General features: G+C 50.1%; 1 protein-coding gene across 1 annotated transcript; it reads right to left on the bottom strand.

The window, feature by feature from the left end:
- Window positions 1-623: 623 nt before the first annotated feature.
- Window positions 624-20,881, bottom strand: LOC135818084 (uncharacterized). The gene is made up of 7 exons (XM_065331408.1): window positions 18,532-20,881; window positions 17,263-17,341; window positions 15,628-15,921; window positions 14,664-15,133; window positions 13,219-13,377; window positions 10,707-10,847; window positions 624-1,689 (listed from the first exon to the last, which is right to left on the bottom strand). Exons 1-7 carry the CDS (start codon window positions 20,854-20,856, stop codon window positions 1,681-1,683), a joined length of 3,477 nt encoding a protein of 1,158 aa, XP_065187480.1. The 5' UTR covers window positions 20,857-20,881; the 3' UTR covers window positions 624-1,680.
- Window positions 20,882-20,884: the final 3 nt, after the last annotated feature.

Genomic DNA, 20,884 nt, shown 5'->3' on the forward strand with positions numbered 1-20,884 from the left:
GCTTGGATTCTGTCACATCTGTCTGGGACTTGGTGGGGATGGCATCTTGGTCGCCATCCCCTTCACACTCGTCACTGCTAAGGGAGATGTTGCAGGGGACGCTGCCATCCTCTTCACACTCGTCACCGCTACGGGAAATGTTGCTGGGGACGCTACGGGACATCGTGGTGTCATGCTTTCGAGTACCTGTACCCGCACTGCCTGCTTTGGTACGCCTACGCGAAGGTTGATCCGCACCCGTACCCTGCTGTGTTTACAGTTTAGCGCATGCACTTGACTGGTGCCACGCAAGTACGGACTCTCACCTCAGCAAATTTTGACAGGCCCTGTCACGTGACTGAAGTGCCTACTCTTAGGAAACCAAATAAAAAGAGGTGAGTACTGTCGGCCGCCCAAGAACGGCCAGGCTAGAATTTCACTGTAAGGCAAGCCGCACAGCATACCAATGTATACACGGTGACTCAAATGTGCATTGAGTGTACATGAAAAAATACCGGTCTACTTGTAGGCTCTGAAGTACATTGTACTAGGCAGACCCCCCCCCCCCCCCACACACACACACACTTCTTCCATGACCGACAATATATGACTATACATTATAATTTATGTACGTACGGGTACAATGTACATACTGTCATCCTGCTAGCTGCACTCAATACCATTGCCCAAGTAACAAGTTCAACATTATAGTGAGCAAGTACAGTCAGCCATATTCCCGATGCACTACTGAGGTGTTCCTCATTGTGATAATTCATATCCATGATAACCGTGTGATGCCGCCAAGCACAGCGATCCGAAAAAAAAAGAAGAAGAAGAAAAAACAATACCTGTACCGTACAAGTCCATATAATACGTCGGTACAAACTACTTGCAATGCGAGTACCTCTCCATTATACCTATTCTCAGGCAATGCAACTTTCTGAGGTGAACGTGTGTGCCGCTGAGTACGTTTTCCTCAGTTAGTCAGAAATTCTATGTTGACAACAAGTGTGCAAGAACACAGGCTAATCTCTAGAGCAAAAACAAAACTATAAGCTCTGCTAAAAGGAAACGCGAGTCAAAGACATCATAATATTAATGATATAGTATTGAAGCTCGAAACATACAGCACACTTGAACTTCTGGAAGCTTTTAATTAATGAACGTAAGACGTGGAGAAACCGACAAAAAACTTTAAAACTCAGTAGACTCACAGTAAAGAGTGCACTCAACGTACTGTGTAGATCCACAGAATCATACCGGTAATAATTTTAAAAAATTATCAAGATGCCACCAGGTAGGTCTTCAGCACAGCTGAGCAGCTCCAAATGTATCTCAAAAGGCATCACGTGTCCGTGCACCAAAGCTTACGATATAGATAGCAAATACAAACTTGCAGTGCAGTGCAGTGTGGATTTCATTATAGTCTAACTTGCATCGTCAACCATTTCACTAGGAGAATATTCTTGCAAAATACAGGATAAAGTAAAGTTAAATTCATTCTTATCTACACCAGTTAGAATGCCAGCCAAGAGGTCAAGACGGCGTGAAAGAAACATAACTAGAAAAGGTCTTGGAATACCTGAACAAACTTGATCAGAAACAATACGACCGTTCAGTAGAGTCTGCACACACCATTCACTGGTACAGCTCATTGTGGGTACATAGCAGCTCATGGTGGGTCCACCAGCAGAGTAACCTTCACAGACCCTACAGGGACAAAATCACACACACAAAGAAACATTCATCAATGCACTGAGTCCTGGAACAACACACACACTAAGCCTCATGTTGCTGGCTCCAAACATCATTCTACGTAATACATTTTTCACCAGGGGAAATCAGGGGAAATCCTAAAAATCAAATTTTCACCAGTTTTAGTCTTCGGGTCCTTGAGTCGAATTGTCTTCGTCCGAGGAAGCTGAGATGCTCCCTTCCTCCTTTATTCCCAATCAAACTCGCGCACTTCCAACGAAACTAGGTAACTGCGCCCTACTAGATGGGGATTTGTATGCAAAAAGTCACTAAATGGCCGTTTCGGTTTTATAAACCACGATTGGTCCATATGTTGTAGTCTTTTGGACGCTGAGTGGTTTTGGTCCGAAAGGTCTGCAATGCAGCGTTCAGCCTGTTACGGAATCTCAGCCATTCCGTTCCCCGGGGCGCAGGACACAAAGGACAAGACTTGTTTGTTACATTATTTATATTGACAAGACGGAAAAGCAAACTGCTCTGACAGAGATGAACAAGAAGACTGACAAAAGGACTCTCGACTACAAAATCGCGCATGGTCATATCACACATGCACGCGACTAGACGAGACAGTTTGGGGAATGCCATCACACAGGAAAACAACACATCCTTTCACAACACCTGCCCCCTTGATGACATTCCACAAAATAATAAAAACGACACCACATTCCACATGCACGACAGCAAAAGGAACCACAGTAAAACAGAAAAACCAAAAACAACCAGCTTACATTGTAGCACAAGCTAACAACAAGCCAACAGAACCCAGAGACAATGCTCTGAAGAAAAACGGGCCACGACACAGGGCCAACCCAAAACCTAGAGCTGACGCTCTAAAATGAAATCCGGGCCACGACACAGGGCCAAACGAAAATCTAGAGCCGAGGCTCTACAAACCAGGCCACGAAACAGGGCCAAACAAAAACCACAAGAGCCGATGTTCTACTCACAGGCACACAAGGCCAACCGAAACACGAGAGCCGAAGCTCTCAAACTACTACTACCATGGGCGCAGCAGCGCAAAATAAATCTAAAACACAAAACCATGGAGAACAACAGAACAACGAGAAGAGCAACAGAACGACAACAACCAGACTCAACCAATACAGCAACAACTGAACAAGCAACGAACTGAGCAGAGAGAGAACAACACAGCGAGCAAGACAACAACAAGACGAACAACAAGGACGACACACAGTCAGTGATGCCAGACTCGTCCACTGGCCTCTGGCGAGCCACGGCCACACGCTCCATCGCGGTTCCTGCCGTCTCAGGCTCCAGTCCACAGTTTTAGTCCACCACCTTCTCTGCCTCCTCTCCGCGTCGTCTTCCGCTTCCACCAGCTCCTCATCTCTCCTGATTACTGTAGCGGTGGCTACTTAGAGTAGTTTCGCCTGGTTGTTTATTGCAAAAGGGGGAACATTATCGGACACGGAAAAGCACAACTAACTGTAAGGAGAGCAGAAACGAAGAGGTCCCTACACAGGAATCGCTGTGTAGAGAAGACAGAGAGCGGAATAGACTACGGCGCTGCGTGCACACAACAGCGACCGGAAGCAGCGTGCCCAGTACGGGATGCCATGTATAGATGGAGCCCGAGGGCAGTGCACTCAGACATGAATACGCACGCGCACCCGAGTACTGCGTTCAGTGCATGCGGGGACTGTGCCATAGAAGGGGAAGGGTTAGTGATGCGCAGCCAGCAAGTCCAGCGGTACATGAATGCATGAGTCAATGGTACAGCAGGCAGGCTGCGGTTCTTATACAAGTAGACACGTTAGATCAATGCGAGTGAGTGTAGGGAGTAGGAAGGAGAAACCTGGAGACAGACAATGATATGCCTAGGGATAGAGTTCTGTCATGATGCTACTCATTACACTACATCTCCCCTAACGGAAAGAGTTGCAGGCCCAGACAATGCTATGCCCAGGGATAGAGTTCTGTCATGATGTTACTTATTACACCACATCTCCCCTAACGGAAAGAGTTGCAGGTCCATATTCACATTGTGGAGATGAGCCGCTCCGGTGCAATGGCTGTGCGACCTGTCAGGTAGTGGAGGTGGCACTTGTGTTGGGCTCGGCGGCAGCAGGCATGCCGTTTTTGCTCGCCACCGCTTGGTGGCGTCCGGCTGCGGCGGGAGTAGCCGTGAGGTGTTGCAGTGAGCCGTTGCAGTAAGCTGTTGCAGTCAGCCGTTGCAGTAAGCCGTTGCAGTGAGCTGTTGCAGTGGGCCGTTGCAGTGAGCCGTTGCAGTAAGCCGTTGCAGTAAGCCGTTGCAGTAAGCCGTTGCAGTGAGCGGTTGCAGTGAGCGGTTGCAGTGAGCAGTAAGCCGTTGCAGTAAGCCATTGCAGTAAGCTGTTGCAGTAAGCCGTTGCAGTAAACCGTTGCAGTGAGCCTTTGCAGTAAGCCGTTGCAGTAAGCCGTTGCAGTAAGCCTTTACAGTAAGCCGTTGCAGTGAGCCGTTGCAGTAAGCCGTTGCAGTGAGCGGTTGCGGTGAGCCGTTGCAGTGAGCTGTTGCAGTGAGCCGTTGCAGTGAGCCGTTGCAGTGAGCCGTTGCAGTAAGCCGTTGCAGTAAGCCGTTGCAGTAAGCCGTTGCAGTGAGCGGTTGCAGTGAGCGGTTGCAGTGAGCTGTTGCAGTGAGCTGTTGCGGTAAGCTGTTGCAGTAAGCCGTTGCAGTGGGCCGTTGCAGTGAGCCGTTGCAGTAAGCCGTTGCAGTAAGCCGTTGCAGTAAGCCGTTGCAGTAAGCTGTTGCAGTGAGCCGTTGCAGTGAGCTGTTGCAGTGAGCCGTTGCAGGGAGCTGTTGCAGTAAGCTGTTGCAGTAAGCTGTTGCAGTAAGCCGTGGCAGTGGGCCGTTGCAGTGAGCCGTTGCAGTAAGCCGTTGCAGTGCTGTTGCAGTGAGCCGTTGCAGTGAGCTGTTGCAGTAAGCTGTTGCAGTAAGCTGTTGGCCTGCAGTGGTGTGTCGTGAAGCGATCGCGGATGCGGCCATCGCGAGCGTCCTTGAAATCGCCGTTGTCCGCGCCGCCGTAGAGACGACGCAGAAGTGACTCGTCCACGGTCTCGGATGGCGACTGTGTGTCGCGTTCGAACATCGTTCGTCCGTGGACGACGTTGGACACGGGCGTGAAGTACGCCGAGAGTTTCGTCTCCACTTCCTGAGATTTATCGCGATCGCCGGCGTTGTCGAACGCGAGCCATCCTAGATCCTGAAGTTGCAGACCAGGTTCGTTGCGGATCAATGTTATTTTTTTTTATCACTGATCCTGTTCACTGCGCCATGTAGCGGTGGCTACTTAGAGTAGTTTCGCCTGAATCTTTATTGCAGAAGGGGGAACATTATCGGACACGGAAAAGCACAACTAACTACAAGGAGAGCAGAAACGAAGAGGTCATTCCAATTGGGAATCACTGTGTAAAGAAGACAGAGAGCGGAATGGACGGCGGTGCTGCGTGCACACAGCAGCGACCGGAAGCAGCGTGCCCAGTACGGGATGCCATGTATAGATGGAGCCCGAGGGCAGTGCACTCAGACATGAATACGCACGCGCACCCGAGTACTGCGTTCAGTGCATGCGGGGACTGTGCCATAGAAGGGGAAGGGTTAGTGATGCGCAGCCAGCAAGTGGCGCAGTGAACAGGATCAGTGAAAGAAAAATACTAGTAACATTGATCCGCAACGAACCTGTTCCGCAACGGCAGGATGGCTCGATTCCAGCCACCGGGAACGTTTGACTTCGCCGATCCGACGCAATGGGACGACTGGTTGGAGCGATTCCGCCAGTTCCGAAAAGTCACGAAACTGCACAAAGAGGACGAAGACGTACAGGTCGCAACTCTGCTGTACACGATGGGTCCACAGGCGACCACTGTATTCAAGCAGCTGACGTTCGCCGACGCGGGTGATCGAGAGAAATATAAGGAAGTGGAGACTAAACTCTCGGCCTACTTCAAGCCCGTTTCCAACGTCGTCCACGAACGAACGATGTTCGAACGCGCCACCCAGTCGCCATCCGAGACCGTGGACGAGTTTCTGCGTCGTCTCCACCGCATCGCGGACAAATGCGAGTTCAAGGACGCTCGCGATGACCGCATCCGCGATCGCTTTATGGCCAACCTGGTGGACAGGAAGCTCACCCTCGAGCTCCAGCTGCTCGACAAGCCAGACCTGGCCAAGGCTGCTACGCACGCCAGGAACTACGAGCAGGTGCACCGACAAGTGGCGGCGCAGCGCCACCAATTGGAGATCTCTGCACCCCCGCAAGCAGCAGCAGTACGATCGAGCGCACCCAGCCAGCGCCGTCCCGACCACTCACCAGCGCTCCGCACAGGCCAGGAGCCCTGCAGATGGTGTGGGAAACCGGCTACACACTCCCGACGTGAGTGTCCTGCTCGGTCTGAGAAGTGCAGCTCCTGTGGTAAAATGGGCCACTACAGCAGGGTGTGCCTGTCCAAGGCCAGCAAGGCACCGCAACAGCAGTCAGCACACTCTGTGCAGCCGGCCAGCTGGTCGCCGCCAGACCAGAGCCAGTCACTGTTCATGGGTGGTGTCACCGATGCTAACCTGCTGGAGGGCGGACCCTGGATGCGCTCAGTGACGATCGGCCAAACACCGGTGGTGTTCAAGGTCGACACAGGTGCGGATACATCCGTGATGAACGCCAGCACCTTTGCCAGCCTACAGCCCGCCCCAGCACTTAAGCGGCCATCCACCAACCTGATGGGACCCGATGGCGCCCGGCTCAATCTGGCCGGTCAGTTTTCCGTGGCCAGCCAGGCACTCACTGGCGAAGTTTTCAACCACGAGGTTTACGTGCTCGCTGGAGATGGTGCCAATCTGCTGAGCCGACAAGCCTCCATCCGCATGGGCTTCGTCCGACAAGGCATAGGCCACATCAAGGCAGACCCGACGCGTGCTGAGCCGTTGGGGTGTATGCAAGGCCCGCCCGCCACCATCCGGCTCAAACCCGACGCCCAGCCATATCACTGCCCAGTCGCTCGACGGGTGCCTTTCCCGCTGCTCCAGAAGGTAAAGGCCGAGTTAGCACGAATGGTGGACACTGGCATCGTCGAGCCCGTAACCGAGCCCACTGAGTGGTGCGCCCCAATGGTGGCCGTCCGCAAGAAATCAGGTGACGTCCGGATCTGCGTCGACCTCAAGCGTCTGAATGCGTCCGTGCAGCGTGAGTCCTTTGTCTTGCCGACTGTGGACGAGACACTTGCCAAGCTCGCCGGAGCCACGGTCTTCTCCACGCTCGACACACGCAAGGGTTTCTGGCAAGTACCCCTCGCCGCTTCTTCCCAACATCTCGCCACATTCATCACACCCTTCGGCCGCTACATGTTCCGACGTCTTCCATTCGGGATCACATCGGCGCCCGAGATTTTCCAGCGTCGGCTGATGGCCATACTGGAGGGAATACAGGGTGTGTGTGTCTTCATGGACGACATTCTAGTGTACGGTGCTACCATTGAAGCCCATGACCTGGCTCTACAACAAGTTCGGGAGGCGCTAGCGGCTGCATCCGTGACTCTGAACCCGGACAAGAGCCATTTGCGCCAGCCGACAGTCAAATTCCTGGGCCACCGGATCAGTGCAAGCGGGGTCCAGCCCGATCCTGACCGTGTCGCGGCAATCCTGCAACTGGCTGCTCCTACTGATGTCCCCGGTTTACGCCGGCTGCTAGGCCTCTTCAATTATGTGGGGAAGTTCATTCCCGATTTGGCCAGCATCTCCGCACCTCTCCGTGCACTGCTCCGCACTGACGTCGCTTGGTTGTGGGACGCCCAGCAACAGGCGGCACTCGACCAGTTGAAGTCCCTCGTCGCTAAAGCCTGCACTCTCGCCTTCTTCGACCCAGCCAAGCCTGCCACGGTCAGTGCTGATGCCAGCAGCTATGGTCTCGGAGCTACCCTACTACAGATGCACGACGGCGAGCTGCGCCCAGTCGCCTACGCTTCCAAGTCACTCAGCGATACCGAAAAGCGCTACGCACAGATTGAGAAGGAGCTGCTCGCTGTGACATGGGCCTGTGACCACTTCGCACAGTACCTCCAGGGTGGCTGTCCGTTTCAGGTGCAAACCGATCACAAGCCTCTGGTGCCATTGATCAACGCCAGGGACCTCGACAACACGCCACTCCGGTGCCAGCGAATGCTCATGCGGCTGCTCCGATACGACGTGACAGCTGTCTACGTGCCGGGTCCACGCCTCGTAGTTGCAGATGCTCTGTCCCGGGCTCCCGGCGCCGACAGCACCGAAACCTCCACCATGGCCGACGTCATCAACGACATCGAAGCCCATGTGTCCGCCGTCTCGGCTGAGTATGCATCGCCCGACTTCTGCAGCCGTGTTCGCCTCGCCATAGCCGATGAGGCCATCCTCGCTCAGGTGCGCCAGTTCGTTGCCGCCGGCTGGCCCGACAAAGAGCACAGCATCCCGGACAACCTCCACCCATACTTCCACTCCAGGCAGGCCCTCTCCATCGCCGATGGCTGCCTGTACTTCGGCGATCGGCTAGTCATACCTGTGTCCCTGCAGTCCGAGGTCTTACGTGCAATCCACGAGGGTCATCAGGGCGTCACCAAGTGCCGTGCCCGTGCCCGGGCAGCAGTGTGGTGGCCAGGGCTTAGCAGTCAGATCGCCGACGCAGTCCGCAACTGCGAAGTCTGCAGCCGGACACGCCTGGTCCCCGCAGCTCCACTGCACCCTCTGCCACTCCCAGACCGCCCATGGCAGCGCGTTGCGGCCGACCTCTTCACACTGGATGGTATCGACTACCTGATTACGGTTGACTACTTCTCCCGATTTGTAGAAGTGGATCAGCTCCGCACCACCACCTCCGCCGCCATCATTGCGGCCCTCAACATGCACTTTGCGCGGCACGGTTTCCCAGACAGCTTCGTTTCGGACAACGGGCCGCAGTTTGCTAGCTCGGAGTTCGCACTCTTCCTGACCCGTCACGATATCGAGCACCGTACCAGCTCACCTCGCTACCCGCAGAGCAATGGCATGGTAGAACGCTCAGTGCGCACCATCAAGGAGCTACTCCGCAAGTCCACCGACCTCCCGACAGCTCTACTCGCGTATCGCTCTACCCCGTTGCAATGTGGTTTCACCCCTGCTCAGTTGTTAATGGGGCGGCAACTCCGCTCCACAGTGCCAACACCCGCGGCCCAGCTGACACCAGCCTGGCCAGACCTGGATCTGGTTCGCCGTCGAGAAGCTCAGCAGCAGGACCGGCAAGCCTCGGACTTCGACCGCAGACACCGTGTCCGGTCGCCCAGTCGGCTCGCAGCGGGGGACCGGGTGTGGGTTACAGACCTGCGCCAGGAAGGAGTGGTACAGCTACAGCTCAGCGAGCGATCTTACAATGTCAAGACAGCCACCTCCACCGTACGTCGAAACGCGAGGAGCCTCCGGCCACTCCCGCCAAGCCCAGCAGAAGTGGAGACACCAGCAGCCCCCATCGCCCTGCAGCCCGAGGCCACCGGGACACGCGGCAGAGAATCTCCCGTGGCGAGCTGCGACGGCACACCAGCTGCTGCCGAGGCCGACACAAGTGCCACCTCCACTACCTGACAGGTCGCACAGCCATTGCACCGGAGCGGCTCATCTCCACAATGTGAATATGGACCTGCAACTCTTTCCGTTAGGGGAGATGTGGTGTAATAAGTAACATCATGACAGAACTCTATCCCTGGGCATAGCATTGTCTGGGCCTGCAACTCTTTCCGTTAGGGGAGATGTAGTGTAATGAGTAGCATCATGACAGAACTCTATCCCTAGGCATATCATTGTCTGTCTCCAGGTTTCTCCTTCCTACTCCCTACACTCACTCGCATTGATCTAACGTGTCTACTTGTATAAGAACCGCAGCCTGCCTGCTGTACCATTGACTCATGCATTCATGTACCGCTGGACTTGCTGGCTGCGCATCACTAACCCTTCCCCTTCTATGGCACAGTCCCCGCATGCACTGAACGCAGTACTCGGGTGCGCGTGCGTATTCATGTCTGAGTGCACTGCCCTCGGGCTCCATCTATACATGGCATCCCGTACTGGGCACGCTGCTTCCGGTCGCTGCTGTGTGCACGCAGCACCGCCGTCCATTCCGCTCTCTGTCTTCTTTACACAGTGATTCCCAATTGGAATGACCTCTTCGTTTCTGCTCTCCTTGTAGTTAGTTGTGCTTTTCCGTGTCCGATAATGTTCCCCCTTCTGCAATAAAGATTCAGGCGAAACTACTCTAAGTAGCTACCGCTACAATTACCTGCATCTCCACGCTTACTCTCTAGTTGTACTATTAGTTGTTGACAAACGACGAACAGACTCATGACAAACTTACTCATCCTCTGCGTCCCGGGTTTCGGCACCACGTTGTTACGGAATCTCAGCCATTCCGTTCCCCGGGACGCAGGACACAAAGGACAAGACTTGTTTGTTACATAATTTATATTGACAAGACGGAAAAGCAAACTGCTCTGACTGACTCAACAGCAGCAAGCAGTTATTCCTCACAAGCTTTCTTCCCATAGAAAATTCACGGGGATTCGTGAGAAGAAAAGCAGTTATTGAAAGCCAAAAAACTGGAAACAAGCTGGTCATGAGTAAATACTTGCTACCGTGGAGTATTTCTGGTGAGCTCTTTGTGCTGGCGTCTGCAAGAGTCTTTTAATCTTGTCTGGTGAAGAGACAACCTAATACAACTTATGTCAAGATTGTTGATGTCATGCTTATAATATTAGCTTGGCGTCGACAATCTTGACATTTTATAATGATGTCAGGAAATGGTTTTTATTGTATCTTGCATTCCATTTTCTTAACTTTTTTTGTTGTCAAAGTGACTGTGTATAGTTGACTGTGGAGCCATGTTTCAGGTGTTGTGCATGACAGATATGGTAAAACAGCATTGCCAGAGAATAAACAATACAAAATCAGTCTGAAGAATGAGTGCAATTCACAACAAACATTAGCTTACAGAAGTCTTCTCCACCAGCTTCTCCATCAGCAGATCGGCAAGCTCCTTGTGAGCCAGCTTCGTACTGTCCTTGAGAGCGGATAGAAACTGACGAAAGGCCTGCGCACCACAACCTGGCAGTGCTTCCAAGAACTCAGACGCCTGAGACACAACATTCCAGAAACAGACAAAACATGGAATTGTTGATGAGGAGTTGAAGGTGTCTACTTATTTCACTATACAGCATTGTCACGAACTTCCAATCTCTCGAAGTAAAGCAGCTTAGTGGGCTTGCTCGAACCAATGGGCTATATTATTCATCCATGCTCTCTTGTTGTCAAATTTCAAGTATAATTTACCTTAAAAACCACAGCAAGCTACCATGCATGATGCTCATAGTCCAAGTAGACCAGAAACAGCAAATTGCCTTTCTTTCTTTGTGTTTGGCGCTGTCAATCAAAGATGCTGCCTTATGTAAAAACTTAGTCCTCTTTAACGCACTCTCCACATACAGGCATGCACCCGGCTCAGAACACATTGTTTTCTGGTTGGCATATCAGGGATATTGGGCGGAGCAGCTGGCGTGCATGAGAAAGACAGGTCGGCCTGCTCTGCGCAGGAGCTGTGACCCGGTGCACACATAGTGTGTGTGAGAGAGAGACAGACAGGTCGGCCTGCTCTGCGCAGGAGCTGTGACCCGGAGCGCACAGAGTGTGAACGAGAGACGGTCGGCCTGCCGTGGGCAGGAGCTGCGACCGGTAGTGATTGAAATGAGCCAGCTGCGGAGATAGACTGCCCTCACCCGATATAAGTATATTGACAAGAGTTGTACTGACACTGTTATTGAGGAAATTATGGTGACAGTGACGGAGAGATAGTGATCCCCAGTCGAATGGGGTTGGGAGGGAAAGGGAAATTGACAACTGACGGACAAACCAGTGAACAGTCAAGTCGTCAGAAAGCAAAAGTGACAAAGGAGTCTCTCTTTTCTCCTTCTCTCTCTCTAAAGCAAGATTTGGAATGCATGCGTGGGAGAGTGGCGCGCGCTGCGCATGCGCATGTATAGCAATGACATCATAATCAGATGCATGATCATCAGACTAAGTATGAGTGGTAGATGTTCCACGTTCGTTAACAGGGCTTAGCGCACACGCTAAACCACCATTAAAACGTTAACCCAATGCAATGTGGGTGTAGAAGCCCATGAGCTGTACAATGAAATGCAGGCCGAAAGCTTTCCATAATTATTACATTGCCTCTCATATCTAGTGATAATGGTAGCGCAATCGTGTACATGTGTGACACCAACACACAGAAGTCTAGACTTGTTTGACAGAAAAGTCCAGTCCGTCTAGACCACACTGCCTACACTACACTACACTACACTGCACTACACTACACTACACTACACTACACTGCACTGCACTGCACTGCACTGCACTACACTACACTGCACTACACTACTTTACAAGTGAACAGTGTACAGCACTCTACTACTAGTGAGTAGTGTACAGTGTCCAGCACTCTACTAGTGAGTAGTGTACAGTGTACAGCACTCTACTTGTGAGTAGTGTACAGTGTACAGCACTCTACTTGTGAGTAGTGTACAGTGTACAGCACTCTACTTGTGAGTAGTGTACAGTGTACAGCACTCTACTTGTGAGTAGTGTACAGTGTACAGCACTCTACTAGTGAGTAGTGTACAGTGTACAGCACTCTACTAGTGAGTAGTGTACAGTGTACAGCACTCTACTAGTGAGTAGTGTACAGTGTACAGCACTCTACTTGTGAGTAGTGTACAGTGTACAGCACTCTACTAGTGAGTAGTGTACAGTGTACAGCACTCTACTTGTGAGTAGTGTACAGTGTACAGCACTCTACTTGTGAGTAGTGAACAGTGTACAGCACTCTACTTGTGAGTAGTGAACAGTGTACAGCACTCTACTTGTGAGTAGTGTACAGTGTACAGCACTCTACTTGTGAGTAGTGTACAGTGTACAGCACTCTACTTGTGAGTAGTGTACAGTGTACAGCACTCTACTTGTGAGTAGTGTACAGTGTACAGCACTCTACTTGTGAGTAGTGAACAGTGTACAACACTCTACTAGTGAGTAGTGTACAGTGTACAGCACTCTACTAGTGAGTAGTGTACAGTGTACAGCACTCTACTTGTGAGTAGTGTACAGTGTACAGCACTCTACTACTAGTGAGTAGTGTACAGTGTACAGCACTCTACTTGTGAGTAGTGTACAGGTTACAGCACTGCGCTGTACACGTACACCTGGTACACTGACAGTCTGTAGGAGTCTACACATGGTACGCAGGTGAACCACTCGGCCAAAAGTACCACTTCCAGATACTTTTTTTTGGACCTTCCACGAGGGGCACCTCTGGCAAAAAGTGGTACGGTCAATACCGTAGTGACCGTACCGTGTCCGACGCCCCTGCACGGCATGATGATGATATCCACCGAGATTTTCTGCGTTGCCCAGGTTTCCTATGTAGTTGCATAACACATTGACACAAGCATTACCTGGTCTTCACGATCGTCCATAGTGCGGAGTTTCTTGCAGAAGCGCTTGGTGACGATGCTCTCTTCATAGAGATGATCCAGAATGCCCTCTTCTACGTCCAAACGGCACTTCAATTCCACATAGCTTGAACGCAGTACTTCCTGGTGAAGCTCAGACATCTAAGAATACACCAACAGATCAAATAATTGTGCAGAGATAGTCGTTAAGGAATATAAGCATGACAAACATAATAGGCATGCTCAGTGGCAATGTCTACATGCCACCATCTGTTCATCTCTTGAGCTTTGAATTAGAAGTCAATTCCAAAAGAAAAGAAAATAGTTCAAATACACATCATGGAGCAGGAAAGGTTTGTCGAGCTCCGATAACACCCGTAAAAATAACAGTTATAGAAATCCACAGTTCCCTTGAGGCTCAGTTGAAGATCGAGTTGTCCGCATCCGTAGGAATGCCACCACCCCCAAGGATCATGGGGCAACCCATAGAGGTTGCAAGAATAGGGAATGGTGCAGCGCAGTGTACTGTGTAAATGGCTACTTGTATACAGTGTGCACACAAACCCATGCAGCACCATGAGCACGCATGGCAAATATTCGCACAGTTTTCTACGTTAAATGCTGCTACTACATGCTTAGATTAATGGCTTGAGGACTTCACATGAAGCTCTCATTACAGTCTGTCAAATGGCAACATCATATGCTCTCCGTAGCTGCCCTACGTTTGGTCATATCTTGCAAGTCCATCTCCCGCTATCACCATCAGTTCGCACATGGCCTAGTCATTTTTTGTGATATCTTGCTTGGCAGGCGTGTGTATCAGTTCACGCCCGGTGCATGACACACAGCATCAGCTTCGCAGATTAGGATGCGTGTTTCATCCCTGTCTCATCAGGCAATCTTGGGCGGACATCTTCAGGTTCAGTGACTGGAAGAGAGCAATGGATTGAAGATTCCGCAGACTAGGCACCAGGCGTGATGGTGATGGTGAGGGGAGATGCATGTAGATTTGCAAGATGTAACAGAACTGTTTGCAGCTGAGCTAGGTAGAGTTTGTGACTTTCCATGTGTGGTGTCATCTCCAACGAGCTTGTCTCAGTTATGACATGTCACGGCACCAGCTCTACTCATGTAGCTAGCTTCCATTGCTTTCACCTCCCTCACAGAAGCAAGAATCTGTTCTACCCCTGCTATATTTTGCCTCCCTTTGACTAGGAGAGGAAATATACCAGAGACAGGCGCAAATTTTGACATGATTGAAATAATATAGAAAAACCGAACATTGAGCGTGAAAGGGTTTATCTGCATTATTTCCTCTTTTTGTTCTTTGCGAATCTTTAAAAAAATCTCCTATGCTGTGTTTGTGTAAGTCTCTGTATAATCCCGGTTTCTGAACATTTATAAAGACATACTTCGCAATTGGATAGAATATATGAATCCATTCTTACCCCAGTTTTCACCTTGTCTTTCAGTGAAGAAGATGTATCACTTGCACTGTCAGCATCATCCAACACTTTCCCTTTGACATCAGCATTGGGAACAGTGTGGAGATCATGGTGGTTCAGAGTGCACTTTCCAGGACCGGGACAAGCTTGGAATGTTTCCACCAGCTGAGACAGACCTTGAAATGGTAGCACACGCTCCACAAAGTAGCACATGCCTTCGACCGACAACTCCTCCAGCACACAGCACAGGTGATCCAGAGCCTGTGCTCGTCCGCTTGACTTCATCAGAGCCCTCGCTTCCTTCACGCCATCGTCGTTCACATGACCATCGGCTCGCAAACTCTTGATACAGTCCACGACATCTATCTCCAGGCTTCTCTGCACAGCTGTGTAGTGCTTGCGCAATGCTCCTTGGTAGACTGCAGCTCTCGTGGACGCAGTGTTTGAAGTATCATGCTGAACTTTAGCTGAACCTACAAGCAAAGTCACAGTTATTAGAAGGAAATGTACAACACAGCGAACTGAAAAACGACCACCATCACAGATGTGTACATGGTCATAAAAGAAGTTCACAGTTCGCGTTAAGACAGACACGGTTAGACGTAGCTTTCCTCATCCGTAGGAAATGCCACCAGCTTCAAGGATCAAGGCGCAGATGCACCTCCTAAAGCGGTGGGAGGTGAGTAAATCACATGGTTCTAACGGTCATTGTCACAATGGTCTTAATGATCAAGCCAACTCTGGGAACTCAGATGGTGAGCCAAGGACATTAACCCTTTATGTACGGACTGTACAACTTTTGATCCCCTGGGATCGAAACTTTTTAAAATTTCAATCGATCGTAACTCAGTCATTCCTGGGTTATTTCCAAAAACGAAAATATGTACGTCGAAGAGAAAATTCTCAGCTGTCCATTAAACACCACCAAAGCTGAACACATTGCAGTAAAAGTATAGCAACAACGTACCTGTGTGGGACAAAATGGAGAGCATTTCCTTGCTCTTGTCCACATACCCAAGTTCCTCAATGACAACACCGAGATCACGATAAGTCTTTAGGCCACCAGCTCTGAGCAACTGGATGAGCTCCTCATTATGATCAGATAGTCCATCCCGGGACCGAATTCTCTTTAGTCTCTCTATTGATGCGCTGTCAGTTATGAGATGCTTCTTGACCACCATCCGTCGCAGTAGATCTGCGTCAACTTTGTTCAACCATGGTTGAATGTCACACACAAACCCGTCCAGGTCAAACGGATTGTCTGTTGCGAAAGCAGCAAAATACAGAAGGCACAGATGACACATGAACACACAAGTACACACAACAGTGAACTACATGTCCAGAAACAAATAAAAATAGAATTGCACAACACCGATAATACATGGAAAGAAATTTGAGTGGACACACCCATTCCAAGAGCGCTGCACATCCGAACAAGTTCCGTTATTTTACAACGTTTCGGCACTTGGCCATCGTCAGGTGATAAGAACAATGGACACACACACACACGCACACACACACACACACACACACACACTCACACACTCACGCACACACACATGCACACACACACATACACACCTCGGCAGACCTCAGACATGCCCATCGCGGGAGCGATGATAGCGAACAGCTATGTTAGACATAGCAACTTGTGCTGGGATTACACCATTCAACAGCTTGCAAGGCTGATGAATTGATCGCCACTATTTTTAGCCTGGTATCCACCACACAGCTGTTTGAAGTGACTTTTTCTGGCCAGTGAATCCCTATTTTTCATTTTTCCATTTTTTTTCTTTTTTTTCTTTTTCTACACACACACCACACCACATACTCCGGCATACACTGGCTGTTGGTAACCACCCAGGAGAAAGAAAGAAAAGTCAGGAAGAGTCTGAGAAAGAGAAGAAAGACGTGTGTGACCATAATCGTCGGGAATCGAACCTGCAATCTATCGATTCGATCGACATACACACACACATACACACACACACACATTCCCAGAACCGCACATCGGAGCGCTTCAGCGATTGTTTCAATGCCAATGGCAATGGACAGCTGGGAGTTTTCTCTTCGACCTACACATCTTAGTTTTTGAAATAACCCAGAAATGACTGAGTTACGATCGATTGAAATCTTGAAACGTTTCGATCCCAGGGGATCGAAAGTTGTACAGTCTGTAAACAAAGGGTTAAATACCGACCTGATTTGAATAGAAGCCCAGCACTGACACACGTTTCTATAGGAATAATCTCAGTCTTATATCCAGCCTTCGTACCCGACATTACGGTCAATTCCAGTATGTCGTTCCCTGCGTGAACCCTACACTCTAGTGATCAGGGATAGGCAGGTTATACATGTACTAGCTTCTCATGTCTCGTTTTCCAGCCTGCATTCCCGTATTCCACAGGGAATGCTCAATGAAATCTGATCGAGTGAGTCAAGTAAGTAGTCGGCGACCTGCACCAGGTCACAAACCAGTGTTTGCAGGTCTAGGGTTGCACAGCGCCGGGCATGTACTTGATTCCCGTGACCGGATTTCATTGAGCAGCACAGTACTTTCCAGGGCATATTATCAATTTCACACTATACTGAATTATCTCACCATTGTCCTTGACTGCGGGCTCCACAGCTGTCATTGGCATTGCCGGCATTGGCTTCTCAGTATCAGCAAGCTCTGGGATCTGGAGAGAATCAATGAAACACAGCAGTGTGGCATGCAGACAAAGAAAATTATTTACACCAGCCAATCCCCCATCCCTTTACTATAGACTTGTACCGGGACTAAAAATGATGAAGTCAGAACTCAACAGATAAACAGATAACGACTTCAGGGGGATCCACTCCGGCCATAGCAAAATACATATCTGACAGGTAGGCCGTCATTGTGTCAAGTGCAGGTGTACTGAATTGGATTCAGTGCCAGAAGTTGGTCCCCACTACTGGGGGGTTGGGAGCAGTACAGTTAGTATGGGTAGATTTGTCACCCTACGGAGAAGGAGGCAACTCAAATGTGCATGGATCCGTGCAAAACTAGACTACAATTGGATCCTAACTTCAGCGCTATCATGACCCTGGCCTGGTTGTGGTATAGCACTTTCAAGCCCTATTGCATTTGTCCACATCAACTCCTTATGTTTCTATTGCTATTGTCTTGCAAGTGCAGCAAAATATACTTGTACTCATTCCGGGCATCAAGCACTACTGTGAAAAGTGAAAATTTAGGAGCAGATTTATTTTCAGTAACTTCAGTACAGGTAATTGTTACCTAAAATAAACTGAGAACTAAAATTCAACAATCCCATGCCACACAGTGTGCAAAATGCATTTTTTGGATCTGGAAAACTGCTTTACCGAATTTATTCGCTCTACCGAACCGTTGATTTTGGGAAATACCGAAAATATTACACCACCGAAAATTCCCGGCTTCACATTATGGAGAAATGCAATCACGGGAAATCCTTTCTCAAAGATTTGGGTTTGATGGACTTGTCAAGACGGTTCAACAAAAATCATCACATAATAATAATGTGTACGTGCATGCCGGTGTCTCTCATCACAAGGTGGTTGTCAAGGAAACAGCGAACCCTGAGCCAGCGAGTGCATGCTGTACTGTACAATATTGCCTACACTGGTTCGGGTTAGAGTTCAGAGTGCTTGGTGTTTGAGTTGGTAGATTCAGAAACATTTCCAGCCCAGGGAAACTGAAAATCAGAACTTGCCCTCACAGTCCTAACAGCTGCACCATTCTAACATGGCCTGGCCTTGTACATACTCTCGAGTGGGCCAGACCATACACTCGAGTGGGCCAGACCATACACCCAAAGCACGGGGAAAATATATTTCGGAAAACTGAATATGACCTATATTTTACCTGTGTGTCTTCGGCAAAGCATGGCCAGTATTGCCGTACATCACTGATATCCACTTCTGGACGTGCTCCACTAGGACAACGGGGACGCGATCCCTCCACCAATGGTGCAAAGTGTTGACAGCCAATCTCTACACAAGACTTCTGCTTGTGTTTGCGACACGCATCTCGGCTGAACGAGCATGGACAGCGAACAGCTCTGCCAAACTTCACGTGAGTCAGGGAGAATGCCTTCAGCTTGTCAAGCTCCGACTCCAGGTACGGTAGAAGCTCGTGACAAATCTTGACTGCAGCCGACTCATCCTTGCTTGCTGCAGTACCAACGCCAGGAGAGCCAACTGACTCATCCGTGCGAGTACCAGCATTGCTAGTAGAAGACTTAGCTGTGCCAGCTGCGACAGGAATCTCAAGTGACAGGCGAATGCCATGCTGGAAATACTGCATGACAAGCCAGAAGCGATCCTTCACCAGAATACGTGCTGACGTGTGATAGAGGATTGGATCCACCTTTGGACTGTAGCGTTGCATACACCTCACAACACCACACCAGAACAGGGTTTGTGGAAAGTAACGATCTGCACCACTGTACAGGTACATTGCTGGGCATGGCTTGCCTTTGCTCGCTTCATCTTGAAGACGTGCAACTCGTTCCACCAGAGCTGGTACAAAGAACTTGCGAGTCGTCACCTCCTTCCTCTGACCAGGCACATTCACAGTTGTCTTGGTGTTGTAGAACAGTGCAAAGTGCTCACCCATCTCGAACAGGAAATCACGTTGTTCTTCTGTGGCCGTGTAGCGCGATGTCATACGATTGTGCTGCGACCAGCGGTGGATGGCAAGACTTTCCAGGAGGATGCCATTCTGTGTCAGCAAGTCGTACTGTGGACGAAGACGCTTGCTCTGCTTACTCTTCGGTTCAGGACAAAAGAGAAGTGACATGGTTTTCAGAATCCAGTGGATGTCGATGATGACACGATCACGAAGACGGGCATTGTGAATAAAGTGAAGCAAATGACCAAGATCATGGTGGAACTTCACCATCTTCTGGAAATCGGACTCAGGATCATCACTGGAGATGCTACCAACAGCAATAGCCAAGCGACGTAGCTCGTCAACCGATACCCATGGTCGTTCGAATGATTTTGCAATGTGCCCTATGGAGATGGTTACAGGAAGCCAACGAAGTGGAATAGGAACGCTGAACTGATGCTGCAGCTGCTGGATGATGTCGTGACGTAGTTGAACAACTGCTGGGTCTTCCGGGTTTTTGCCAGCTCGTGTGTTGTCCACAAATACCACCTTGTCGATGTTGTTAGCATAAGCTTTACCCTCCGCATTGGCCCAGATATACTGCTCAGTCTCTTCAATTGCCTTCTTCCTTGCTTCTGGCTTCTTTGGTAACTTGTCCACATGTGTGCCAATGGCAAACACGGGTACGTTGTCGCTGTCTCCAATGACCTCGTGGATAGCGTTGAACCATGTCTCCATGACGTCGAAGTTGGTCTGCTGCAGGCTGTTGGAAAGCGGCAGTTCCTCACCGTCTACACCAAACGTCGGCTTCGCTCTGTCCTGGAGCTTCTTTGAGGAATCAAATACAACAGCATATGCACATCGATCACAGGCCAGGACCATGTGTTGGATCGCAGCAAACAGCTTCTGACCAGCAAAGTCCCAGACATCTATGAATGTCAGGTTCTTCAGATGCTCTGCAGTGAAAACTTCACTTTTGCCCTTCTTCAGATCTTCAATGAAGCCTTCAAACTTCTGCGTTGCTGAGTTGATCTCCGTCTGTAGCTGCTGCACATCTCGCTCTGCTGTTGCTACCTGTTCTACACTCATTGTTGAGACCTCCTCCGGCTTGGATGCAGTGGAAACATTCTGAGAGTCCATGGTGTCAGATGAACTGGTAGCTGATTGACCAGAGTACCCTGTGTGGGTGGCTTCATCCTGTTGGCTGACAGCAGATTCACACACACTGGCTGCATCTGCTTGCTCAGTCTCAATCACAGCGGATGGTGATGTCACGGGTGTTGATGGCATGGAGGATGTGGACCTGGTGTTCTGTGGGATCTCCACACCTTGTTGTCTCAGTGCTGCTACTATCTCTTTCTTCCTTTGTTCTTGTCCAACAGCTCTGTGCGTCAGGGCCAACTGCTGCTGGTAAGAATCTTCAGCTTGCTTCCAGACATACTTGAACCCTTGCTTCTCGATCGTGCATATCACCTTCTCCAGCTCCACACCGATGGTACTATCGACCTTTGACATGAATGCTTGACGCAGGAGAGATCGCAGGAAGCTGCTCTTGCCTGTGCGGCCCGGCCCGCACATTATCAGGCGCCCGTACGGTATCAGCTGG

This window comes from Sycon ciliatum, chromosome 5 (genome assembly GCF_964019385.1).
Source record: "Sycon ciliatum chromosome 5, ocSycCili1.1, whole genome shotgun sequence".
Classification (NCBI taxonomy): domain Eukaryota; kingdom Metazoa; phylum Porifera; class Calcarea; order Leucosolenida; family Sycettidae; genus Sycon; species Sycon ciliatum.

Excerpts from the sequence above, each read along its gene's own strand:
- LOC135818084 (XM_065331408.1), bottom strand. The coding sequence starts at position 20,856 with ATGTGCGGGCCGGGCCGCACAGGCAAGAGCAGCTTCCTGCGATCTCTC. Across the intron at positions 13,378-14,663 it reads AAGACAAGGTGAAAACTGGG|ATGTCTGAGCTTCACCAGGA; the intron begins GTAAGAATGGAT and ends GTGTATTCTTAG. Across the intron at positions 10,848-13,218 it reads TGGACGATCGTGAAGACCAG|GCGTCTGAGTTCTTGGAAGC; the intron begins GTAATGCTTGTG and ends GTTGTGTCTCAG.